Source organism: Dendrobates tinctorius, unplaced genomic scaffold, assembly GCF_039654945.1.
Source record: "Dendrobates tinctorius isolate UK_male_01 unplaced genomic scaffold, ASM3965494v1 ptg000251l, whole genome shotgun sequence".
NCBI lineage: Eukaryota > Metazoa > Chordata > Amphibia > Anura > Dendrobatidae > Dendrobates > Dendrobates tinctorius.
The window spans coordinates 4,491,900-4,516,392 of NW_027361918.1; the positions used below are offsets into that span (position 1 = coordinate 4,491,900).

Genomic DNA, 24,493 nt, shown 5'->3' on the forward strand with positions numbered 1-24,493 from the left:
TCACGAACATCAACAATCTCTTTTCTTATTTTTTTAGTATGCTGCTTTTAAATTATTTGGCTGCCACTGGTCACAAATCTCAGCTCTGTGCAGCTCTTGTCTTCTCCACCCCGTGGAACGTCTTTGTGTCTACCGCCTCCTTGGAGCAACCACTGAACTACCGGTTATTCAATCGCTCGCTGGTTATTACTCTCCGGGATACAGTGAACAAGTAAGATTTATCTGAGCAGCAGCGCCTCCATCTTGTCCTCCTTATTTCCCTTTCCCGCCTCTCAGCTTCTCCACCTTGTCCTTAGCCTCAGTTCTTCCCTTTCCCCATCTCCATTGTGTCCTTGGCTCCTGGGCTTTCTTCTTCCCTTTTTCCACCTTTCACTCTGTCCATCGTGTCCTCAGTCCCTGGCTTCTTTTCTTCCATTTCCCCATCTCTCAGCATCTTCATTGTGTCCTCAGCCCTCGCTCCTTTCCTTTCCCCACCTTTTAGCATCTCTCCATCGTGTCCTCAGCCACTGGCCTTCTTCCTTTTCCCAATTTCTCAGGGTCTCTCCATCGTGTCCTCTTCCTCTGGCCTATCTTCGTCCCTTTTCCCATCTCTCATGGTTTCCATGATGTATTTGGCCCCTGGCTCTTCTTTTTCCCTTTAATCACCTCTGTCTCCATTGTGTTCTTGGCCCCAGGCCTCTTTTCTTCATCTCTGTGTCTCTATCATGTCCGCGGCCATTGGCCTCTCTTCATCCCATTCCCCATCTCTCCAACGTGTCCTTGGGCCCCTGGCATCTCTTCTTCCCTTTTCCCACCTCTCAGTCATTTTCTTCATCATGTCTTTGGTCTTATTACATTTCCCCAACTCTCAGCGTCCGGATCCCCTGGTCTCTTCTTCCCTTTTCTGATCGGGTCATCAGCACCTGGCCTCTCTTTTTCCCTACCTCTCACCATCTCCATCATGTCCTCTGCCATTGGCCTTTCTTCTTCCCTTCCCCCCTCTCTCAGCGTCTTTTCTTTTCTAGGTTCCGTGACATTATTGGAAAAGTCCTTGATGTGGACCATATCTTACAGGTGAGAAGCCTCACGTCAGAATGTTCTGGGTATCTTACCACTATCTGGTCAATAATACACACCTGTTGTTAAGGTATGATTTCCTTAGATTTCGGCTCAGCTCCCACCGTGCGGATTTGCAATGCGGCTCCCCAGCTTCTTTTTCACAATATCCACAGTGGTAAATGCTGCTCTTCGAGGTCCACAGTGGAGATGTGAGAACGGGGCCTTAGGTGATCCTTGTATCCTTCACTAATAGATGGTACCTGCACAGATTCAGCCTGGCTCAACTCACAACAGTTTATACATATATTTTTGCAAAAATTACAAAATAATTGAAAATATAAGAAAAACTGTAGAGTCATGTATATAATCTGGGCTCTCAGAGCAGGTTGTGCCCATAGACAGTATTGTAAATGCATGAAATATGGACTGTAAAGGAATCAGGTGTGAGAAAAAGTAGAGAGATGTCCTGCTAAGGAGCCACATCCCAGAGCAGAGTCCTACACACAATGATCTTCGCTACATCATTGATCTCCTGGTTTTGTTTCAGTCTCGCTCCATCCGGGAGTTTGATGAGCGTTACACATCTGTCGTGTTTGGTTACGGCTCATGTGATGAGTATTACCGCAATGCCAGCCCTCACGACAAGCTGCAGAAGATCAAGACGCCCGTGCTGTGCCTCAACGCTGCTGATGACCCCTTCTCTCCGAGTGAAGGTGAGTCCTAAAGTGAACCAAGATGCAACGGATCGATCACTCCCATCATTGAGCCCATGATCTAATACCCCTTCAACACTCACATTTAAGACCTGTTATGAGTCAGTATTTTGGGTGTGAAAGACATGGTCAATCCCATGAGAAACCGTGCCACTCACCGACAGACCCACGCATCCTAGGACCACGGATGGTTAACTATATACAAGTTATTGCAGAAAAGTCAGCCTTTAAAGGGAATCTGACACCTACTTTTGGCAGGCAATTTAAATGAGGTCGGTCCGATGGGTGGTGTTTCCGATCTTTGCCGCCTCCCCATCCTTGGCCGCCGTCCGCAGTTTTTTCATGAATAGGTGTAGGTGTCTGCCATTTTTCGCACATGCGCTAAGCATTCTTTGCTTGCGCACACACAGTATGCTTTGCCCAACTGCGGGCAAAGCCTGACTGCGCATGTGCCGGTAAACTAGGCCCCAGAACACAGCAAAATACTTCCGGGGCTTAGTTAACCGGCACATGCGCAGTCAGGCTTTTCGGCTTTGCCCGCAGTTGGGCAAAGCATACTGCACATGCGCGAGCCATGAATGCTTAGCGCACGCACGAAAAACGTCGGACACCTACAGCTATTCATAAAAAAAACTGCGGACGGCGGCCAAGGATGGGGAGGCGGCAAAGGGCGGAAACACCGCCCATCGGACCGATCTCATTTAAATTGCTCGCCAAAAGTAGGTGACAGATTCCCTTTAACAATCTAATCTCCAAATCATTACTGATAAGATTTATCTAAAATGTGATGGACAATCGGCTCTGCTTCTAGACGCAGCCAAGACTCTAGCCTAGCTTTTCTTAATCTCATCCCAAAAATGTGCTTGTACAGCAAAGACAAAAGAGACCCCAGAACACACGGGAAGGGTCCTTCATATTATTTTTAATATCCTGCTGCTGCTTGTAATGTCTCTTTAGATCTGGACCCTGGAGAAAACTGTACAGAGAGGGTCTCTAGATCTGTGTCCAGAGTATGGAGAAGATTGTATAGTGAGGACCTCTTTAGATCTTAGTCTGGCTCCTGGAGCAGAGTATATCAGGGCATCTTTAGGTCTGTGGTCAGTTTGGATTGTATAGGAAGGGCCTCCTTAGTGGAGACGAGCGAATTTGTTCGGATTCGGTCCCGAATATGATCGGCATCGAATATTATTTTTGCAATATTCGTAGAACACAGCTGAACGTTAGAGTCAATGGGGGTAAAAATTACCGAATATGTTCGGAACCGATCATTAAACACACATTCGGCACAAACAGTGCTCAAATATGGGGCGAATATGTCAAAATCAGATTCGGGGACAAAAACCAAACATTTGCTCATCTCTACTTCTTAGACCTTGGTCTGGTTCCTGGAGCAGAGTGTATAATCAGGGCATCTTTAGGTCTGGGTCCAGAGTTTGGAGAAGATTGTATAGGAAGGGCCTCCTTAAACCATGGTCTGGCTAATGGAGCAGAGTGTATAATCAGGGCAGCTTTAGGTCTGGGTCCTGAGTATGGAGAAGATTTTATACGGAGGGCCTCTTTAGATCTTGGTCTGGCTCCTGGAGCAGAGTGTACAATCAGGGCCTTTAGGTTTGGGTCCAGAGTTTGGAGAAGATTGTATAGGAAGGGCCTCCTTAAACCTTGGTCTGGCTAATGGAGCAAAGTGTATAATCAGGGCATCTTTAGGTTTGGGTCATGAGTATGGAGATTTTATACAGAGGGCCTCTTTAGATCTTGGTCTGGCTCCTGGAGCAGAGTGTACAATCAGGGCCTCTTTAGGTCTGGGTCCAGAGTTTGGAGAAGATTGTATAGTGAGGGCCTCTTTAGATCTTTTTCTAAATCCTAGATCAGTGTATAAATCTGGTCCTCTTGAGATCGGGGTGCGGCTTGATATACTGTACTCATTTCTCCAATCTCTTTTCTCTTGTGATAGCGCTCCCCATGGATGAAGCCTCCTCCCATCCTTACGTGGCTCTGCTGGTTCTGAATCACGGTGGCCACATTGGCTTCCTAGAAGGTTCCTTTCCTCATCACCAGCGATACATGAATCGTGTTTTTTCACAGGTTTTGGGTGCCACACTGTTGCATCATGAAGAGCTCAGGAACATTACCGGGAATGGACTCAAAAACTAATCGCAAACATGAACTCTTCTAATACCTCAGTAAATATAAAAGCATCGTCCAGCACCAACCACTAAGCCTCAGACCCAGACTTGCTATGACAGATTCCCATTAGCTGCGGGTACAGGAGGAGCCTTTAGAGTTGTCAGGGAAGGGAACCGTTCAGAACACAAGGATTCTGTCACCAGCTACATAATTGTTCTCGTCCCACAAATACCACAGTCCCCTCATTATTTACCAGGAACAGATCCAACAGGAATTGACTATAATCTATCTTCTCCATGTAGTGGGATCCATTCATGGACTGAATATACAGAGGTATTAACCTAATGAATCTACCCAGGTCACCAGCGCTACCTCATTAGTCAGCAGAGCATATCCATGTGACTACTCACCGCGTGGCTACACCCCATCTTGTATAGTCCTCACACATGGTAATGGTTCCACCATCTTACCTCGACACATTGCTACCGTTGTAGGACAGTAATAGTTTATTTTTTTGCCTCTTTACACCACACAAGGTGTAACAGCCATCAGATGGGAACGAGGTGCAGACTTTGTGCTAATATAATGGGACAGCAGAAATCTTACATTACCACCTCAGACTCTGACAGCCAGAAAAATTCTGTTTGGATGTGGGATTTCCTTCCATAAGAAGCGGTTGGCTTCCCTCCAACTCATTGTTTGTGGCTTTCTGTCTTCTCAATCAGTTGGGTTGAAGTCATTGAAGGATAGTTCATGTCTTTGCGTTCACTTGATCATTGTGTTGCAGTGAAGTGGTTGTCCCATTATTTAATGTGCCTGAACCTGAGCAGAATGTCCTCCTCTACATATTCAGGATGTATCTTGCTCCCTCCATCCAGGGTCTAAACACCAACGACTCCATAACCCGGTGGCCACCATGCACCAGCTCATGTTCCACCGCTGTTTTGTAAGGAAGACTTGGCGGTCACATGATTATGTTAGAGATGTAATTGAGGTTTAAGAACACAATCACACGACAGGTCCATAAAGTCACACAAAACCTAAATTATGGCCTATGGTGGCAAAGTCACACGAGACTCAATCTGTAACCTAAAACATCCAGGTTTGGATATGTTGTCGGTCACTGTGACTGAATGTGACCTTCGTGAAGCGTGACCACTGCTGGGTGCATTGACTGAGGCTAAATAATGTAAACCTGTCACCATGCAGATGCTCTGGAACCGGCAGTCATTGGTTAATGGGCATTGCTGATATAAAACCAGTCACATCCCTGGGAATACTGGGCCTCAGAAGACGAGGCTCCCCTGCATGAGCCAACACCAAACCCTCAGGTCAGCGATCTTCACTTCTCTCAGTCCCGGTCATTTACCAAACAACATGAAAGTAACTGAGGAAATGTGGACGTCCGGTCCCGGCCTGGATCTGAGGTCACGGCGATCTGGAGATCGAGGACGTAGATTGTGAATATTAAACTTTAAAAAATGAGAATAACTCTTAATTTTTAGTCCTGGTCTCCGCGCCACCTTCTTCTACTGAAACCTATACGTACACTACCAGTGCTGTGCACCCTCATCACGTCCATGTGGTAGCCTTTACTCTAGTAGTAAACCTTCATACAAATCTTCTCTGTGAATATTACGGTAAGACCATAAAGCTAAAGACCCCAAGAACATGCAAGACTGAACGAGTGTAAAATCCCCCTTTATTAATGAATCTCGGGCTCAGCCTCCAGCAGCAGTCTCTGCACATGCAGGGTGGTCTCCAACATGGAAACACTGTATGGATGGCAGCTAAGTGGGGTCTGTGCAACTTATGCGAGTCATGGTGGGGAATTTCACCCTCTACAGAAGGGAACTCAACCACCAAGGACCAGAGCTCATCGGTCAACAGGAAGCTGTATCACAGAGGCGACATTACTACACAATGGTCCATAACTAGCCAGATAAAAGGTCGACCCTTCATAATCAACTGTCACGTTTCATCATTAGCTCAAAGACTAGAAATAAATCGTGGAATGTGGAGAAGACGACAAGAACTTCGGTCCTTCTGATTGCAGCTGCTCATCGTCAGGAGGCAAGTTACGTGCGGATACATGAGCGGCCAGCGAGACATCTCCACACTGTAACCACCATGGGAAGCTCCCATTCCTCTATGCACCCCGGCTCCAGGTCATGTCCTGGACGGTCATAGGATCTCCACTCAGAGAACACTTCTAGAAGAATTCTGGAAATGTGTATTGGAGCAGAATGATGGTGCAGACGACCAGCAATGCACAAAGGAGGAACAGCAGCCACACAGGGAAGGTTCCTGAAAGGGAAATCGCAGGAGACGTCAGCAAAGGCACCACTAACTATACACATGCTTCAAGGGCTCACCCCTTCCTTCCATCCTTTGCCTTTAGATAAGTAGGCTCTGTGATCATAGACCACTATTCTTTAAGACCACCATTCTCCACTGCCCATCCCCCACATGGTGGTTGCAGGGTTGTAACTACAGGTAATGACCCAGGGGTTGTCACCACCAAAGCAAGGGCGCTGAAGTATCACCACATGTTGGCAGCATTGACTCATACACAATCACTATTATTACCCCATGCTGACCCCCACAACCTCCCATCCATCCTGAAAAAAACGTGCATGTGTCTTCACTGAGACGAGAACACCTACGTCTGTTGGGTACCACGTGTAGTTTACAGCGACTGTCCACCGCCACGCTCAGCATGGCTACTTCATTGTCACCACGTAGAAGCTGTCCTTGCATTGTGTCTGGGAAAAAGGCCACGTCAGTGACCACAATGCCGTGCGCTTCCTGGACATAGTACAGCTTCTGTACAGAGAGACCGCACAGGATGAGTAAGATGACAAAAAGGGAGAAGAGGGGTAATAGAGGCGAAAGAGAGGAGCGCAAAGGAGGTAAAGGCGGAAGAGAGGAGCGCGGAGGGGGTGTAAAGGCGGAAGAGAGGGTAAAGGAAGAAGAGAAGGGCGCGAAGGGGGTAAAGGCGGAAGAGAGGGTAAAGGAAGAAGAGAAGGGCGCGGAGGGGGTAAAGGCGGAAGAGAGGGGCGCGGAGGGGGTAAAGGCGGAAGAGAGGGGCGCGGAGGGGGTAAAGGCGGAAGAGAGGGGCGCGGAGGGGGTAAAGGCGGAAGAGAGGAGCGCGGAGGGGGTAAAGGCGGAAGAGAGGAGCGCGGAGGGGGTGTAAAGGCGGAAGAGAGGAGCGCGAAGGGGGTAAAGGCGGAAGAGAGGGTAAAGGAAGACGAGAGGAGCGCGAAGGGGGTAAAGGCGGAAGAGAGGGTAAAGGAAGAAGAGAGGAGCGCGAAGGGGGTAAAGGCGGAAGAGAGGGTAAAGGAAGAAGAGAAGGGCGCGAAGGGGGTAAAGGCGGAAGAGAGGGTAAAGGAAGAAGAGAAGGGCGCGGAGGGGGTAAAGGAGGAAGAGAGGGGCGCGGAGGGGGTAAAGGCGGAAGAGAGGGGCGCGGAGGGGGTAAAGGCGGAAGAGAGGGGCACGGAGGGGGTAAAGGCGGAAGAGAGGGGCGCGGAGGGGGTAAAGGCGGAAGAGAGGAGCGCGGAGGGGGTAAAGGCGGAAGAGAGGAGCGCGGAGGGGGTAAAGGCGGAAGAGAGGGGCGCGGAGGGGGTAAAGGCGGAAGAGAGGGGCGCGGAGGGGGTAAAGGAGGAAGAGAGGGGCGCGGAGGGGGTAAAGGCGGAAGAGAGGGGCGCGGAGGGGGTAAAGGCGGAAGAGAGGGGCGCGGAGGGGGTAAAGGCGGAAGAGAGGATCGTGGAAGAAGAAAGGGAGGAAGAATAGGGAGTGGTGGAGGGAAAGGAAAGAGAGGGATTTGAGGAGAATAAAGGGATAAAATGAATCGATGCTTAACCAGAGTTCAGATAGGACAACGCATTATCAGTTCCCTACCACATAAATACACCCCAAACTGCACTTTATTGCTGGAAATAACCAGCTTTCCATTGAGCTCAGCCCCATCTTAAATCACGATGACCGATGTCTACAGTATTACTCTGTAATTTGCCCCTTCTGTGGGTGGCACAATCATAAGTAATGGAAACCTCTGACTATATACAGCACGCACACAGTCCTACTCGATCTGCTCCTGATCCCCTCCCAATAGGCACTTCCATAATTTATAGCCCAATCTGAGATATGGGCTCACATGCACTAGTGCCTCACGATGCCACCATAAACTATTACAAAAGCCATCAACATCTTTTCACCTACTGTAACATACAAACCTGAAGAGAAAAAGAAATGTAGATGGCGACAGAGCCGGTGACGGAGCCCAGACCCAGGAACGTTCCGCAATCACTGTAACAACCAAGTAACATGGAATTATCAAAACATGGAACAGAAGAGATCCGTGAGGGACAAGTCATTAGCGGGAAGACGTGGTGGGGATAGGCAAAAAAAACAAAAAACCCACCTATAAGACCCTCAGAGTGGAAGGGGTTATCAATAACAAGAATACGAGCTGTGGACTCCGAGTAGGCAGCGGTCTTACCTTACTGCCAGGCAGGAGATGACCTCATTACCGCACGGCTCGGTGAGAAGTGGCAGGAAGCTCTGTCCATCCCATTTGGTGATGTAACACGGTGGAGGGCGGCGTTCTCTTTTATGAGGGATCTGCACTGTGTAGAGACGGAGACTTTTCTTCTGATCCAGGACTTTCCCAAACCTGGAGATGTATAACCTCTCCTCAGTATACTTTCTCCACCCAGAAGACAAAACTCCATCCCCAAACACAACCCACCTCCTTATAGACTGACTCCCCAATGAAGAAGACCATCCCAAACCACAATCTACCCCTTCATATACTGACTCCACCCTGAGGAGAAACATCCAAAGCACAACCTACCCCCTCATATCCTGATTCTCACTGAAGAAGACCACCCCCAACAACAACACACCAACTTATATAGACTCTATCCTGAAGAGGACCATCCCAGCTACAACCCACCTCCTCATATCCTGATTACACCTTAAAGAAGAAGACCATACCAAACAACACCCTTATATATAGGAATGAATGGACCCGTGGAAGTTCGGGTATCAGAACTGTAATGGGGTCCCAAACTTTTGGCTGGAAAATTCTCTCTCCAGACTTCCCCCAGAACGCCAAACATTGCAACAGATTTCTGGGAGAAGTCTGTATTTGGCGTTTAGCACCGGACACTAACTGTCCTGTACAAATGCCTAAGTTTTAAGTTCAGGTTCGCTCATCTCTACACATATACTGACTCCACCCTGAAGATGACCATGCCAACCATAACCTACCGCCTCACATACTGACTCCACCCTGAAGATGACCATGCCAACCATAACCTACCGCCTCATATACTGACTCCACCCTGAAGATGACCATGCCAACCATAACCTACCGCCTCACATACTGACTCCACCCTGAAGATGACCATGCCAACCATAACCCACCGCCTCACATACTGACGACTCCACCCTGAAGATGACCATGCCAACCATAACCCACCGCCTCATATACTGACGACTCCACCCTGAAGATGCCCATGCCAACCATAACCCACCGCCTCATATACTGACTCCACTCTGAAGATGACCATGCCAACCATAACCCACCGCCTCATATACTGACTCCACTCTGAAGATGACCATGCCAACCATAACCCACCGCCTCATATACTGACTCCACTCTGAAGATGACCATGCCAACCATAACCCACCGCCTCATATACTGACTCCACCCTGAAGATGACCATGCCAACCATAACCCACCGCCTCATATACTGACTCCACCCTGAAGATGACCATGTCAACCATAACCCACCGCCTCACATACTGACTCCAACCTGAAGATGACCATGCCAACCATAACCCACCGCCTCATATACTGACGACTCCACCCTGAAGATGACCATGCCAACCATAACCCACTGCCTCATATACTGACTCCACTCTGAAGATGACCATGCCAACCATAACCCACCGCCTCATATACTGACTCCACTCTGAAGATGACCATGCCAACCATAACCCACCGCCTCATATACTGACTCCACTCTGAAGATGACCATGCCAACCATAACCCACCGCCTGATATACTGACTCCACTCTGAAGATGACCATGCCAACCATAACCCACCGCCTCATATACTGACTCCACTCTGAAGATGACCATGCCAACCATAACCCACCGCCTCATATACTGACTCCACTCTGAAGATGACCATGCCAACCATAACCCACCGCCTCATATACTGACTCCACTCTGAAGATGACCATGCCAACCATAACCCACCGCCTCATATACTGACTCCACCCTGATCCCTGCCCTCCCCCCATATCCCGCTGCCTCTTCTCACCTGCAGGCACGGTATTTATACATTTTATCAGGGATATTGGGCAGATTTTCATTCCAGCTGAGCTCAGACAAAAGTTGGTCAGACTCCCAGACACAGCAGCGGAAATCCTGGCCGACAGTCACCACCTGTAAAGTTGACGGTTATGTATCCATAAGACTCAAGTTACGGCCAACCCAAATTCACACTGTGACCCCATTACCTCCCCCCAGGTCACCTTATTATCAGGGCTGACAGTGATTTCCTCAATTTCTCCTTCATGCGCTTTGAAATCATACAGTTTTTTCATTCCTGGAAACTAAAAGAAGAAAATATCCAAGAGGATAAATAAAATAGAGGTAGAGCCCCGCCCCCTGCCAGGAACCTCCAATAAATGGCGGATGACATCACGGCCAGCATCCGCTTGGTGACATCACAGCCAGGGTGGAGGAGTAGTGTATGAGTTCACTCTGCAGGTCCATGCCCCAGGGGGTGGAGAGAGTGTATGACCCATGTGGTAGAGCACAGCAGCTTGTGGGACTGTACAGATGGAGTGCCTAGTCAGCAGGCCCATGCCCCGGGGGTGGAGGAGCAGTGTATGAACCCACTCTGCAGGCCCATGCCCCGGGGGTGGAGGAGCAGTGTATGAGCCCACTCTGCAGGCCCATGCCCCGGGGTGGAGGAGCAGTGTATGAACCTACACTGCAGGCCCATGACTCAGGGGTGGAGGAGAGGTGTATGAACCTACTCTGCAGGCCCATGACTCAGGGGTGGAGGAGAGGTGTATGAACCTACTCTGCAGGCCCATGACTCAGGGGTGGAGGAGAGGTGTATGAACCTACTCTGCAGGCCCATGACTCAGGGGTGGAGGAGAGGTGTATGAACCTACTCTGCAGGCCCATGACTCAGGGGTGGAGGAGAGGTGTATGAACCTACTCTGCAGGCCCATGACTCAGGGGTGGAGGAGAGGTGTATGAACCTACTCTGCAGGCCCATGACTCAGGGGTGGAGGAGAGGTGTATGAACCTACTCTGCAGGCCCATGACTCAGGGGTGGAGGAGAGGTGTATGAACCTACTCTGCAGGCCCATGACTCAGGGGTGGAGGAGAGGTGTATGAACCTACTCTGCAGGCCCATGACTCAGGGGTGGAGGAGAGGTGTATGAACCTACTCTGCAGGCCCATGACTCAGGGGTGGAGGAGAGGTGTATGAACCTACTCTGCAGGCCCATGACTCAGGGGTGGAGGAGAGGTGTATGAACCTACTCTGCAGGCCCATGACTCAGGGGTGGAGGAGAGGTGTATGAACCTACTCTGCAGGCCCATGACTCAGGGGTGGAGGAGAGGTGTATGAACCTACTCTGCAGGCCCATGACTCAGGGGTGGAGGAGAGGTGTATGAACCTACTCTGCAGGCCCATGACTCAGGGGTGGAGGAGAGGTGTATGAACCTACTCTGCAGGCCCATGACTCAGGGGTGGAGGAGAGGTGTATGAACCTACTCTGCAGGCCCATGACTCAGGGGTGGAGGAGAGGTGTATGAACCTACTCTGCAGGCCCATGACTCAGGGGTGGAGGAGAGGTGTATGAACCTACTCTGCAGGCCCATGACTCAGGGGTGGAGGAGAGGTGTATGAACCTACTCTGCAGGCCCATGACTCAGGGGTGGAGGAGAGGTGTATGAACCTACTCTGCAGCCTCATGACTCTGGGGTGGAGAAGTGTATGAACCCACTCTGCAGCCTCATGACCAGACAGACGGTGGAGGAGCAGTGTATGACCCATGTGGTGGAGCTCAGCGGCTTGCGGACCTCGTTGGGAATCTCTCTCAGGCAAAACTAACAGGTCAAGGAAATTCTTATCCTCTCTTGCTGACAACTTTATCTTCCAAAAGGTAAAGGAGAAAACAAGGGGAACTGCTACCTTGGATCTAATCCTTATAAACAGGGAGGAAATGGTTGAGGAGGTAAAAGTGGCTGGGACCCTAGGAGGTAGCGACCATGCTATTTTAGAATTTTGGATAACTAGAGGCGGAAGACCTGTGAAGACTCAGACGTCAAGGTTAGATTTCAGAAAGGCAGATTTTAAAGGATTCAGAAAGAGAATTGGACGGATCCAATGGCTGGATATCCTTAAAGACAAAAATGTCCAGGAAGGATGGGAAATCTTGAAAAATGAAATTTTCCAAGCACAATTGTTAACAATTCCTAAAAGAGGGAAGAATAGGAAGCATTTAAGGAAACCAGGATGGATGAACACAGAACTTAAGCACATGCTAAAAAGGAAGAAAAAAATGTTTATAAAATGGAAAGAGGGAGGCATATCTAAAGAAGAATATAATGCTGTCTGCAGAACCTGCAGGGCACAAATCAGATTATCTAAAGCTGCAAATGAATTGAGACTTGCAAGAGATGTCAAAAGCAATAATAAAGGATTTTGGGGATATGTCAAAAGTAAAAGAAAAGTCAAAGATGCTATAGGATTTTTACAGGATGAAAATGATGAAATGGTAAGACAGGATGTTGAGAAGGCTGAACTTTTAAATTCCTATTTTGCATCTGTTTTCTCTCAGAAAGGAAATGTAACATCAACTGTTATTCACTGTCCTATTAAGGGAATAGAAGAATCCAGGATATCTATAAACAGAAAGATAGTGAGGAAACACTTAGCTAACCTAAATGAATTCAAGTCTCCAGGTCCAGATGAATTACACCCCAGAGTACTGAAGGAGATAGCAGAAGAAATTTTTGAACCCCTCTCCATAATCTTTGAAAATTCTTGGAGAACAGGAGAAGTGCCAGAAGACTGGAGAAGAGCAAATGTTGTTCCTATCTTCAAAAAGGGGAAGAAGGTGGACCCAGGCAACTATAGGCCGGTGAGTCTGACTTCTATACCAGGAAAGATCTTTGAACAAATTATTAAACAACATGTATGTCAATACCTGGATAAGAATGAAGTGATTAAACAGAGTCAGCATGGGTTTGTAACTAATAAGTCATGTCAGACTAATTTAATTTCCTTCTATGACGGTATCACTGATTGGGTGGATCAAGGAAATGCTGTAGATATAGTATATCTTGACTTCAGCAAAGCATTTGACAAAGTATCTCATACAATCCTTATTGAAAAAATGACTAAGTATGGAATGGACAAGGCAACTGTTAGGTGGATTCATAACTGGCTTAGTGATCGGACCCAAAGAGTGGTCGTAAATGGCTGCACATCCAGTTGGAAGAATGTCTCAAGTGGGGTACCACAGGGCTCTGTCCTGGGCCCTGTATTGTTCAACATCTTTATCAACGATTTAGATGAAGGAATTGAGGGTAAACTGATTAAATTTGCTGATGACACAAAGCTAGGAGGGATAGCTAATACTAGAGAAGAGAGAGAGAGAGGATTCAAAAAGATTTAAATAAACTGGAGAAGTGGGCAGCAACTAACAGAATGGTTTTTAACAGGGAGAAATGCAAAGTACTACATCTGGGCAATAAAAATGAAAAAAGCATATACAGAATGGGAGGAATAGGGCTAAGTGACAGCACATGTGAAAAAGACTTGGGTATACTAATAGATCACAGACTGAATATGAGTCAACAGTGTGATGCAGCAGCAAAAAAGGCAAATGCAATTCTAGGATGTATTAACAGAAGCATACAGTCTAGATCACGTGAAGTCATTATTTCCCTCTACTCCTCTTTGGTCAGACCTCATCTGGAATATTGTGTCCAATTTTGGGCACCACATTTTAAAAAAAAGACATCAACAAACTGGAGCAAGTTCACAAAAGAGCGACCAGAATGGTGACCGGTCTGCAAACCCTGTCTTATGAGGAAAGGTTGCAGGATTTGGGAATGTTTAGTTTGCAAAAGAGAAGACTGAGAGGAGACTTAATAGCTGTCTACAAATATCTAAAGGGCTGTCACATTGTAGAAGGATCAACTTTATTCTCATTTGCACAAGGAAAGACTAGAAGCAATGGGATGAAACTGAATGGGAGGAGACACAGATTAGATATTAGAAAAAACTTTCTGACAGTTAGAGTGATCAATGAGTGGAACAGGCTCCCACGAGAAGTGGTGAGTTCTCCTTCAATGGAAGTCTTCAAACAGAGGCTGGAGAGACATCTGACTGGGATGATTTAGCGAATCCTGCTTTGAGCAGGGGGTTGGACCAGATGGCCCAGGAGGTCCCTTCCAACTCTACGATTCTATGATTCTATGACCCGGAGGTGGAGGCATTTTCCCTTGTGTTGCGGTCATGCATCTTCTAGACTTTGAGGACTCTCTGGGTGTGCGCCATTAAGTTCAGCCTGCAGATCACTCACCGAGTACCACTCCACCTGCATTATCTACTACTGAACCTTCACTATTCACATGCCACCCCCCCTCCAGGATAGAGTACCTACCTCCCACACACGCACAAACCCGTCGGCTCCCCCCGTCAGCAGCTTGGTAGAGTCCACATTAAAGCACACCGCCTTCTGTAGAGTGTCAGGACTGAAGTCGGTCTGTACCACCGTCACAGGGTGCAGCGAGATCTCAGGAGTTTCATTTTTTATGCCACCCCCTGAGGCCTCCGAGTGACTCTTCGAAGGTTTCCTCTTCCTTGATCCCCGATCATCGATCCCTGAGACCGGAGAACACATTAAACCAAACTATTATCGGCACCATCAGCACCGCGCGGAATGGCTACTGGACGCAAGTGTCTGTGGGTAGGACGAGGTCTGGAGAGCGAGTGTGAAACAGTGCTCAGGAATAGTCCAAGGGAGGAGGCATCGCTCTACAAGGGGGGTCAGTCCCGAGGGGGGGTGGACGTTCGCTCTACAGGGGGGTCAGTCCCGAGGGGGGGTGGACGTTCGCTCTACAGGGGGGTCAGTCCCGAGGGGGGGTGGACGTTCGCTCTACAGGGGGGTCAGTCCCGAGGGGGGGTGGACGTTCGCTCTACAGGGGGGTCAGTCCCGAGGGGGGGTGGACGTTCGCTCTACAGGGGGGTCAGTCCCGAGGGGGGGTGGACGTTCGCTCTACAGGGGGGTCAGTCCCGAGGGGGGGTGGACGTTCGCTCTACAGGGGGGTCAGTCCCGAGGGGGGGTGGACGTTCGCTCTACAGGGGGGTCAGTCCCGAGGGGGGGTGGACGTTCGCTCTACAGGGGGGTCAGTCCCGAGGGGGGGTGGACGTTCGCTCTACAGGGGGGTCAGTCCCGAGGGGGGGTGGACGTTCGCTCTACAGGGGGGTCAGTCCCGAGGGGGGGTGGACGTTCGCTCTACAGGGGGGTCAGTCCCGAGGGGGGGTGGACGTTCGCTCTACAGGGGGGGGTCAGTCCCGAAGTGGGGTGGACGTTCGCTCTACAGGGGGGGGGTCAGTCCCGAAGGGGGGTGGACGTTCGCTCTACAGGGGGGGGGTCAGTCCCGAAGGGGGGTGGACGTTCGCTCTACAGGGGGGGGTCAGTCCCGAAGGGGGGTGGACGTTCGCTCTACAGGGGGGGGGTCAGTCCCGAAGGGGGGTGGACGTTCGCTCTACAGGGGGGGTCAGTCCCGAAGGGGTGGACGTTCGCTCTACAGGGGGGTCAGTCCCGAAGGGGTGGACGCTCGCTCTACAGGGGGGTCAGTCCCGAAGGGGTGGACGTTCGCTCTCCAGGGGGGTCAGTCCTGAAGGGGTGGACGTTCGCTCTCCAGGGGGGTCAGTCCTGAAGGGGTGGACGCTCGCTCTCCAGGGGGTCAGTCCTGAAGGGGTGGACGCTCGCTCTCCAAAGGGTCAGTCCCAGGGGACACGCTCACTCTCCAGGGGGTCAGTCCTAAGGGGTGGACGCTCGATCTCCAGGGGACACGCTCGCTCTCCAGGGGGTCAGTCCTAAGGGGTGGACGCTCACTCTCCAGAGGGTCAGTCCCAGGGGACACACTCGCTCTCCAGGGGGTTAGTCCTAAGGGGTGGACGCTCACTCTCCAGGGGGATCAGTGTCTGGGGACAAGCTCGCTCTCTAGGGGGCATCAGTCCTGAGGGGTGGACGCGCTCTCCGGGGGGGGGGGGGGGGGGGGGGTTTCAGTCCTGAGAGGGGTGGACACCCGATCCTCAGGTGGGTTAGTCCTGAGGGGTGGACGCTCGCTCTCCAGGGGGCATCAGTCCTGAGGGGTGGACGTTCGCTCTCCGGGGGGGGGTGTCAGTCCTGAGGGGTGGACGCTCGCTCTCCGGGGGGGGGGGTGTCAGTCCTGAGGGGTGGACGCTCGCTCTCCGGGGGGGGGTCGGTCCTGAGGGGTGGACGCTCGCTCTCCAGGGGGATCAGTGTCTGGGGACAAGCTCGCTCTCTAGGGGGCATCAGTCCTGAGGGGTGGACGCGCTCTCCGGGGGGGGGGGGGGGGGGGGGGGGTTTCAGTCCTGAGAGGGGTGGACACCCGATCCTCAGGTGGGTTAGTCCTGAGGGGTGGACGCTCGCTCTCCAGGGGGCATCAGTCCTGAGGGGTGGACGTTCGCTCTCCGGGGGGGGTGTCAGTCCTGAGGGGTGGACGTTCGCTCTCCGGGGGGGGTGTCAGTCCTGAGGGGTGGACGCTCGCTCTCCGGGGGGGTCGGTCCTGAGGGGTGGACGCTCGCTCTCCAGGGGTCAGTCCTGAGGGGTGGACGCTCGGTCTTCCGGTAACAGTCACCTGTCTCGTGGTTGCGCCCGGTCTTCTCCCGCTGCTGGTATCGGATGATGTGGCAGGATGCGTCCTGTCCTGCTGCAAGAGTGTCTCCGGTGATTGCCAGGTTCATAGTGGCCCTGGTGTCGGTGTCGTGGGCGTGGAGCAGGGAGGCGCAGAGGTGGCTGGAGATTCGCTCCAGGCGCAGGAAGTGCTGGGAGGAAAGCAGTGAAGTCAGTACAGAGGGGCGGAGCTTCCTCGTGTTAGGGGCGGAGTATCAGAGGCAGGGCTGACACTTACCAGAGCATTCTTGATGCCAGTCTTAGAGGCTCCGCCCCCACCGCCGGTCACTACCGTCCCTGTGTCTCGGTGGAAGCGCACAGTATAGAGGGGGAAGGGCGCACAGTACAGATCGGGGTGCCGGCGTCTCCCCATCATCAAAGAGACCTCCGCCTGCAAAACACAAGACTGCGAGGTGAGCGGTGCCAAGATGGCAGACAGCGATGATGACATATTGGGAACAATAATCAAGACGCCACGGGAGGGCCGACGGCGCCAACCACACGCCACGATGAGAGGGCCGACCAGGAACCACTGCCCCCCCACCTATGAGCACCAGCCCGCTCCCTCAGTATCCCCCCCCTACAGTAACAGCACCGGCCTTTACAGCCCCCTCGGTAACAGCGCCGGACCTCACGCCCTCCCCTCGGTAACAGCGCCGGACCTCACCGCCCCCTCGGTAACAGCGCCGGACCTCACCGCCCCCTCGGTAACAGCGCCGGACCTCACCGCCCCCTCGGTAACAGCGCCGGACCTCACCGCCCCCTCGGTAACAGCGCCGGACCTCACCGCCCCCTCGGTAACAGCGCCGGACCTCACCGCCCCCTCGGTAACAGCGCCGGACCTCACCGCCCCCTCGGTAACAGCGCCGGACCTCACCGCCCCACCGGTAACAGCGCTGGACCTCACCGCCCCACCGGTAACAGCGCCGGACCTCACCGCCCCACCGGTAACAGCGCCGGACCTCACCGCCCCACCGGTAACAGCGCCGGACCTCACCGCCCCACCGGTAACAGCGCCGGACCTCACCGCCCCACCGGTAACAGCGCCGGACCTCACCGCCACTCCACCGGTAACAGCGCCGGACCTCACCGCCCCTCCACCGGTAACAGCGCCGGACCTCACCGCCCCTCCACCGGTAACAGCGCCGGACCTCACCGCCCCCTCGGTAACAGCGCCGGACCTCACCGCCCCCTCGGTAACAGCGCCGGACCTCACCGCCCCCCCACCGGTAACAGCGCCGGACCTCACAGCCCCACGGGTAACAGCGCCGGACCTCACCGCCCCCCCACCGGTAACAGCGCCGGACCTCACCGCCCCCCCACCGGTAACAGCGCCGGACCTCACCGCCCCCTCGGTAACAGCGCGGGACCTCACCGCCCCCCCACCGGTAACAGCGCCGGACCTCACCGCCCCCTCGGTAACAGCGCGGGACCTCACAGCCCCACGGGTAACAGCGCCGGACCTCACCGCCCCCTCGGTAACAGCGCCGGACCTCACCGCCCCCCCACCGGTAACAGCGCCGGACCTCACCGCCCCCCCACCGGTAACAGCGCCGGACCTCACCGCCCCCTCGGTAACAGCGCGGGACCTCACAGCCCCACGGGTAACAGCGCCGGACCTCACCGCCCCCTCGGTAACAGCGTCGGACCTCACCGCCCCCTCGGTAACAGCGCCGGACCTCACCGCCCCCTCGGTAACAGCGTCGGACCTCACCGCCACTGCACCGGTAACAGCGCCGGACCTCACCGCCCCCCCGACCGGTAACAGCGCCGGACCTCACCGCCCCCCCACCGGTAACACCGCCGGACCTCACCGCCCCCTCGGTAACAGCGCCGGACCTCACCGCCCCCCCACCGGTAACAGCGCCGGACCTCACCGCCCCTCCACGTCCCGCTCCTTCTCACAGCTCCGGTTACATTTCACGCTCATCAATCCACGGAACAACAGCTTCTGACTACTGACTTAAGCACTGCGCATGCGCAAGCTACGCGGCGAACCTACAGCGCATGCTCAGTACAAAGAAAATAATGAAAGATGCGCATGCGTATAAGACGTCAAATCTCCAGACAGCTACTAAGCGGATATAACAAGCCACGCCCACAAAAAAATTCCACTGACACGTCAGCTACAATAGACTGAAAAGGTCTGCACTGCGGCGCCATCTTACCGGAGCCCAACACAGCAGGGCGAGAGGGGGATCTACGGAAACATGGCGACGCTAGACTGGCTGATTGTGAGGTCACAGATACTCTAGAGCACGGTTCCCCAACAGGTCATGTTTTCAGGATTTCCCTCGTATTGTACAGGTGATTCAATTATCACCTGGGCAATACTAAGGAAATCCTGAAAACATGACCCATTGGTGGGCTTTGAGGACCGGAGTTGGGGAACCCTGCTCTAGAGGATGTGACACGGAGGAGCTGATGACGGGGACGGCAGAGATGTGGCGTCATCCCAGTGACAGAGGAGCGGGTCCTGTCACACAGCCGCTATTCCCTAGTGACAGAGGAGCGGGTCCTGTCACACAGCCGCTATTCCCTAGTGACAGAGGAGTGGGTCCTGTCACACAGCCTCTATTCCCTAGTGACGGAGGAAACGGTCCTGTCACACAGCCGCTATTCCCTAGTGACAGAGGAGCGGGTCCTGTCACACAGCCGCTATTCCCTAGTGACAGAGGAGGGGGTCCTGTCACAGCCGCTATTCCCTAGTGACAGAGGAAACGGTCCTGTCACACAGCCGCTATTCCCTAGTGACAGAGGAGTGGGTCCTGTCACAGCCGCTATTCCCTAGTGACAGAGGAAACGGTCCTGTCAGACAGCCGCTATTCCCTAGTGACAGAGGAGCGGGTCCTGTCACACAGCCGCTATTCCCTAGTGACAGAGGAGCGGGTCCTGTCACAGCCGCTATTCCCTAGTGACAGAGGAGCGGATCCTGTCACACAGCCGCTATTCCCTAGTGACAGAGGAGCGGGTCCTGTCACAGCCGCTATTCCCTAGTGACAGAGGAGTGGGTCCTGTCACAGCCGCTATTCCCTAGTGACAGAGGAGCGGGTCCTGTCACACAGCCGCTATTCCCTAGTGACAGAGGAAACGGTCCTGTCACACAGCCGTTATTCCCTAGTGACAGAGGAGCGGGTCCTGTCACACAGCCGCTATTCCCTAGTGACAGAGGAGTGGGTCCTGTCACAGCCGCTATTCCCTAGTGACAGAGGAAACGGTCCTGTCACACAGCCGCTATTCCCTAGTGACAGAGGAGCGGGTCCTGTCACACAGCCGCTATTCCCTAGTGACAGAGGAGCGGGTCCTGTCACACAGCCGATATTCCCTAGTGACAGAGGAGCGGGTCCTGTCACAGCCGCTATTCCCTAGTGACAGAGGAGCGGGTCCTGTCACACAGCCGCTATTCCCTAGTGACAGAGGAGCGGGTCCTGTCACACAGCCGCTATTCCCTAGTGACAGAGGAAACGGTCCTGTCACACAGCCGCTATTCCCTAGTGACAGAGGAGTGGGTCCTGTCACAGCCGTTATTCCCTAGTGACAGAGGAGCGGGTCCTGTCACACAGCCGCTATTCCCTAGTGACAGAGGAGTGGGTCCTGTCACAGCCGCTATTCCCTAGTGACAGAGGAGCGGGTCCTGTCACACAGCCGCTATTCCCTAGTGACAGAGGAGCAGGTCCTGTCACACAGCCGCTATTCCCTAGTGACAGAGGAGTGGGTCCTGTCACAACCGCTATTCCCTAGTGACAGAGGAGTGGGTCCTGTCACAGCCGCTATTCCCTAGTGACAGAGGAGTGGGTCCTGTCACAGCCGTTATTCCCTAGTGACAGAGGAGCGGGTCCTGTCACACAGCCGCTATTCCCTAGTGACAGAGGAGTGGGTCCTGTCACAGCCTCTATTCCCTAGTGACAGAGGAGCGGGTCCTGTCACAGCCGCTATTCCCCAGTGACAAAGGAGCGGGTCCTGTCACACAGCGGCTATTCCCCAGTGACAGAGGAGCGGGTCCTGTCACACAGCCGCTATTCCCTAGTGACAGAGGAGCGGGACCTGTCACACAGCCGCTATTCCCCAGTGACAGAGGAGGGGGTCCTGTCACAGCCGCTATTCCCTAGTGACAGAGGAGCGGGTCCTGTCACACAGCCGCTATTCCCTAGTGACAGAGGAGCGGGTCCTGTCACAGCCGCTATTCCCTAGTGACAGAGGAGCGGGTCCTGTCACACAGTCACTACTCCCTAGTGACAGAGGAGCGGGTCCTGTCACAGCCGCTATTCCCTAGTGACAGAGGAGCGGGTCCTGTCACACAGCCGCTATTCCCTAGTGACAGAGGAGCGGTTCCTGTCACACAGCCGCTATTCCCTAGTGACAGAGGAAACGGTCCTGTCACACAGCCGATATTCCCTAGTGACAGAGGAGCGGGTCCTGTCACACAGCCGCTATTCCCTAGTGACAGAGGAGCGGGTCCTGTCACACAGCCGATATTCCCTAGTGACAGAGGAGCGGGTCCTGTCACAGCCGCTATTCCCTAGTGACAGAGGAGCGGGTCCTGTCACACAGCCGCTATTCCCTAGTGACAGAGGAGCGGGTCCTGTCACACAGCCGCTATTCCCTAGTGACAGAGGAAACGGTCCTGTCACACAGCCGCTATTCCCTAGTGACAGAGGAGTGGGTCCTGTCACAGCCGTTATTCCCTAGTGACAGAGGAGCGGGTCCTGTCACACAGCCGCTATTCCCTAGTGACAGAGGAGTGGGTCCTGTCACAGCCGCTATTCCCTAGTGACAGAGGAGCGGGTCCTGTCACACAGCCGCTATTCCCTAGTGACAGAGGAGCAGGTCCTGTCACACAGCCGCTATTCCCTAGTGACAGAGGAGTGGGTCCTGTCACAGCCGCTATTCCCTAGTGACAGAGGAGTGGGTCCTGTCACAGCCGCTATTCCCTAGTGACAGAGGAGTGGGTCCTGTCACAGCCGTTATTCCCTAGTGACAGAGGAGCGGGTCCTGTCACACAGCCGCTATTCCCTAGTGACAGAGGAGTGGGTCCTGTCACAGCCTCTATTCCCTAGTGACAGAGGAGCGGGTCCTGTCACAGCCGCTATTCCCCAGTGACAAAGGAGCGGGTCCTGTCACACAGCCGCTATTCCCCAGTGACAGAGGAGCGGGTCCTGTCACACAGCCGCTATTCCCTAGTGACAGAGGAGCGGGACCTGTCACACAGCCGCTATTCCCCAGTGACAGAGGAGGGGGTCCTGTCACAGCCGCTATTCCCTAGTGACAGAGGAGCGGGTCCTGTCACACAGCCGCTATTCCCTAGTGACAGAGGAGCGGGTCCTGTCACAGCCGCTATTCCCTAGTGACAGAGGAGCGGGTCCTGTCACACAGTCACTACTCCCTAGTGACAGAGGAGCGGGTCCTGTCACAGCCGCTATTCCCTAGTGACAGAGGAGCGGGTCCTGTCACACAGCCGCTATTCCCTAGTGACAGAGGAGCGGTTCCTGTCACACAGCCGCTATTCCCTAGTGACAGAGGAGCGGGTCCTGTCACAGCCGCTATTCCATAGTGACAGAGGAGCGGGTCCTGTCACACAGCCGCTATTCCCTAGTGACAGAGGAGCCGATCCTTTCTCACAGCCGCTATTCCCTAGTGACAGAGGAGCCGGTCCTATCACACAGTCGCTATTCCCTAGTGACAGAGGAGTGGGTCCTGTCACACAGCCTCTATTCCCTAGTGACAGAGGAGCGGGTCCTGTCACACAGCCGCTATTCCCTAGTGACAGAGGAGTGGGTCCTGTCACACAGCCGCTATTCCCTAGTGACAGAAGAGCGGGTCCTGTCACAGCCGTTATTCCCTAGTGACAGAGGAGTGGGTCATGTCACACAGCCGCTATTCCCTAGTGACAGAGGAGTGGGTCCTGTCACACAGCCGCTATTCCCCAGTGACAGAGGAGTGGGTCCTGTCACACAGCCGCTATTCCCTAGTGACAGAGGAGCGGGTCCTGTCACACAGCCGCTATTCCCTAGTGACAGAGGAGCGGGTCCTGTCACACAGCCGCTATTCCCTAGTGACAGAGGAGCGGGTCCTGTCTCACAGCCGCTATTCCCTAGTGACAGAGGAGCCGGTCCTGTCACACAGCCGCTATTCCCTAGTGACAGAGGAGCTGGTCCTGTCACAGCCGCTGTTCCCTAGTGACAGAGGAGCGGGTCCTGTCACACAGCCGCTATTCCCTAGTGACAGAGGAGCGGGTCCTTTCTCACAGCCGCTATTCCCTAGTGACAGAGGAGTGGGTCCTGTCACAGCCGCTATTCCCTAGTGACAGAGGAACGAGTCCTGTCACACAGCCGTTATTCCCTAGTCACAGAGGAGCGGGTCCTATCACACAGCCGCTATTCCCTAGGGCCAGAGGAGCGGGTCCTGTCACACAGCCGCTATTCTCTAGTGACAGAGGAGCGGGTCCTGTCACACAACAGCTATTCCCTAGTGACAGAGGAGCGGGTCTTTTCACACAGCCACTATTCCCTAGTGAAATAGGAGCGGGTCCTGTCACAGCCGCTATTCCCTAGGGCCAGAGGAGCGGGTCCTTTCACACAGTCTCTATTCCCTAGTGACAGAGGAGTGGGTCCTGTCACACAGCCGCTATTCCCTAGTGACAGAGGAGCGGGTCCTGTCACACAGCCGTTATTCCCTAGTGACAGAAGAGCGGGTTCTGTCACACAGCCGCTATTCCCTAGTGACAGAGGAGCGGGTCCTGTCACACAGCCGCTATTCCCTAGTGACAGAGGAGCGGGTCCTGTCACACAGCCGCTATTCCCTAGTGACAGAGGAGTGGGTCCTGTCACACAGCCGCTATTCCCTAGTGACAGAGGAGCGGGTCCTTTCTCACAGCCGCTATTCCCTAGTGACAGAGGAGCGGGTCCTGTCACACAGCCGCTATTCCCTAGTGACAGAGGAGCAGGTCCTGTCACACAGCCGCTATTCCCTAGTGACAGAGGAGCGGGTCCTGTCACACAGCCGCTATTCCCTAGTGACAGAGGAGCGGGTCCTGTCACACAGCCGCTATTCCCTAGTGACAGAGGAGCGGGTCCTGTCACACAGCCGCTATTCCATAGTGACAGAGGAGCGGGTCCTGTCACACAGCCGCTATTCCCTAGTGACAGAGGAGTGGGTCCTGTCACACAGCCGCTATTCCCTAGTGACGGAGGAGTGGGTCCTGTCACAGCCTCTATTCCCTAGTGACAGAGGAGCGGGTCCTGTCACACAGCCGCTATTCCCTAGTGACGGAGGAGCGGGTCCTGTCACACAGCCGCTATTCCCTAGTGACAGAGGAGCGGGTCCTGTCACACAGCCTCTATTCCCTAGTGACAGAGGAGCGGGTCCTGTCACAGCCGCTATTCCCTAGTGACAGAGGAGCGGGTCCTGTCACAGCCGCTATTCCCTAGTGACAGAGGAGCGGGTCCTGTCACACAGCCGCTATTCCCTAGTGACAGAGGAGCCGATCCTTTCTCACAGCTGCTATTCCCTAGTGACAGAGGAGCCAGTCCTATCACACAGCCGCTATTCCCTAGTGACAGAGGAGCGGGTCCTGTCACAGCCGCTATTCCCTAGTGACAGAGGAGCGGGTCCTGTCACACAGCCGCTATTCCCTAGTGACA

General features: G+C 53.6%; 2 protein-coding genes across 5 annotated transcripts in view; one reads left to right on the forward strand and one right to left on the reverse strand.

Annotated features, from left to right (window-relative positions):
- The window catches only part of ABHD1 (abhydrolase domain containing 1), a 23,568-nt gene extending 16,858 nt beyond the window's left edge, over positions 1 to 6,710 (forward strand). For both annotated transcript variants that reach the window (XM_073557764.1, XM_073557765.1), the window contains exons 7-10: positions 38 to 211; positions 1,005 to 1,053; positions 1,586 to 1,751; positions 3,703 to 6,710. In XM_073557764.1, the coding sequence (XP_073413865.1) occupies positions 38 to 211; positions 1,005 to 1,053; positions 1,586 to 1,751; positions 3,703 to 3,902 (589 nt within the window). In that variant the 3' untranslated portion in view covers positions 3,903 to 6,710. The remainder of the gene's footprint in view (positions 1 to 37; positions 212 to 1,004; positions 1,054 to 1,585; positions 1,752 to 3,702) is intronic.
- PREB (prolactin regulatory element binding) lies at positions 5,561 to 18,885 on the reverse strand. Of its 3 annotated transcripts, none has more exons than XM_073557761.1 (10): positions 18,731 to 18,885; positions 17,092 to 17,244; positions 16,819 to 17,005; positions 14,589 to 14,809; positions 10,425 to 10,505; positions 10,211 to 10,335; positions 8,377 to 8,550; positions 8,111 to 8,183; positions 6,542 to 6,701; positions 5,561 to 6,182 (listed from the first exon to the last, which is right to left on the reverse strand). In XM_073557761.1, the coding sequence occupies exons 2-10, from the start codon at positions 17,227 to 17,229 to the stop codon at positions 6,088 to 6,090; spliced, it is 1,254 nt and encodes a 417-aa protein (XP_073413862.1). In that variant the 5' UTR covers positions 17,230 to 17,244; positions 18,731 to 18,885; the 3' UTR covers positions 5,561 to 6,087. The 3 variants fall into 3 exon arrangements, with proteins under 3 accessions (XP_073413862.1, XP_073413863.1, XP_073413864.1); XM_073557762.1 differs by having other exon boundaries at positions 18,726 to 18,863; XM_073557763.1 differs by lacking the exon at positions 18,731 to 18,885 and adding an exon at positions 17,939 to 17,948.
- Between the last annotated feature and the right edge of the window lie 5,608 nt (positions 18,886 to 24,493).

Bases quoted from the DNA above. Each gene is read 5' to 3' on its own strand.
- PREB (XM_073557761.1), bottom strand. From the start codon at position 17,229: ATGATGGGGAGACGCCGGCACCCCGATCTGTACTGTGCGCCCTTCCCC. The intron at 14,810-16,818 runs GTGACTGTTACC...CTCCGGTCTCAG, and splicing joins CGGGCGCAACCACGAGACAG to GGATCGATGATCGGGGATCA. The intron at 8,551-10,210 runs GTGAGAAGAGGC...ATACATCTCCAG, and splicing joins TATAAATACCGTGCCTGCAG to GTTTGGGAAAGTCCTGGATC.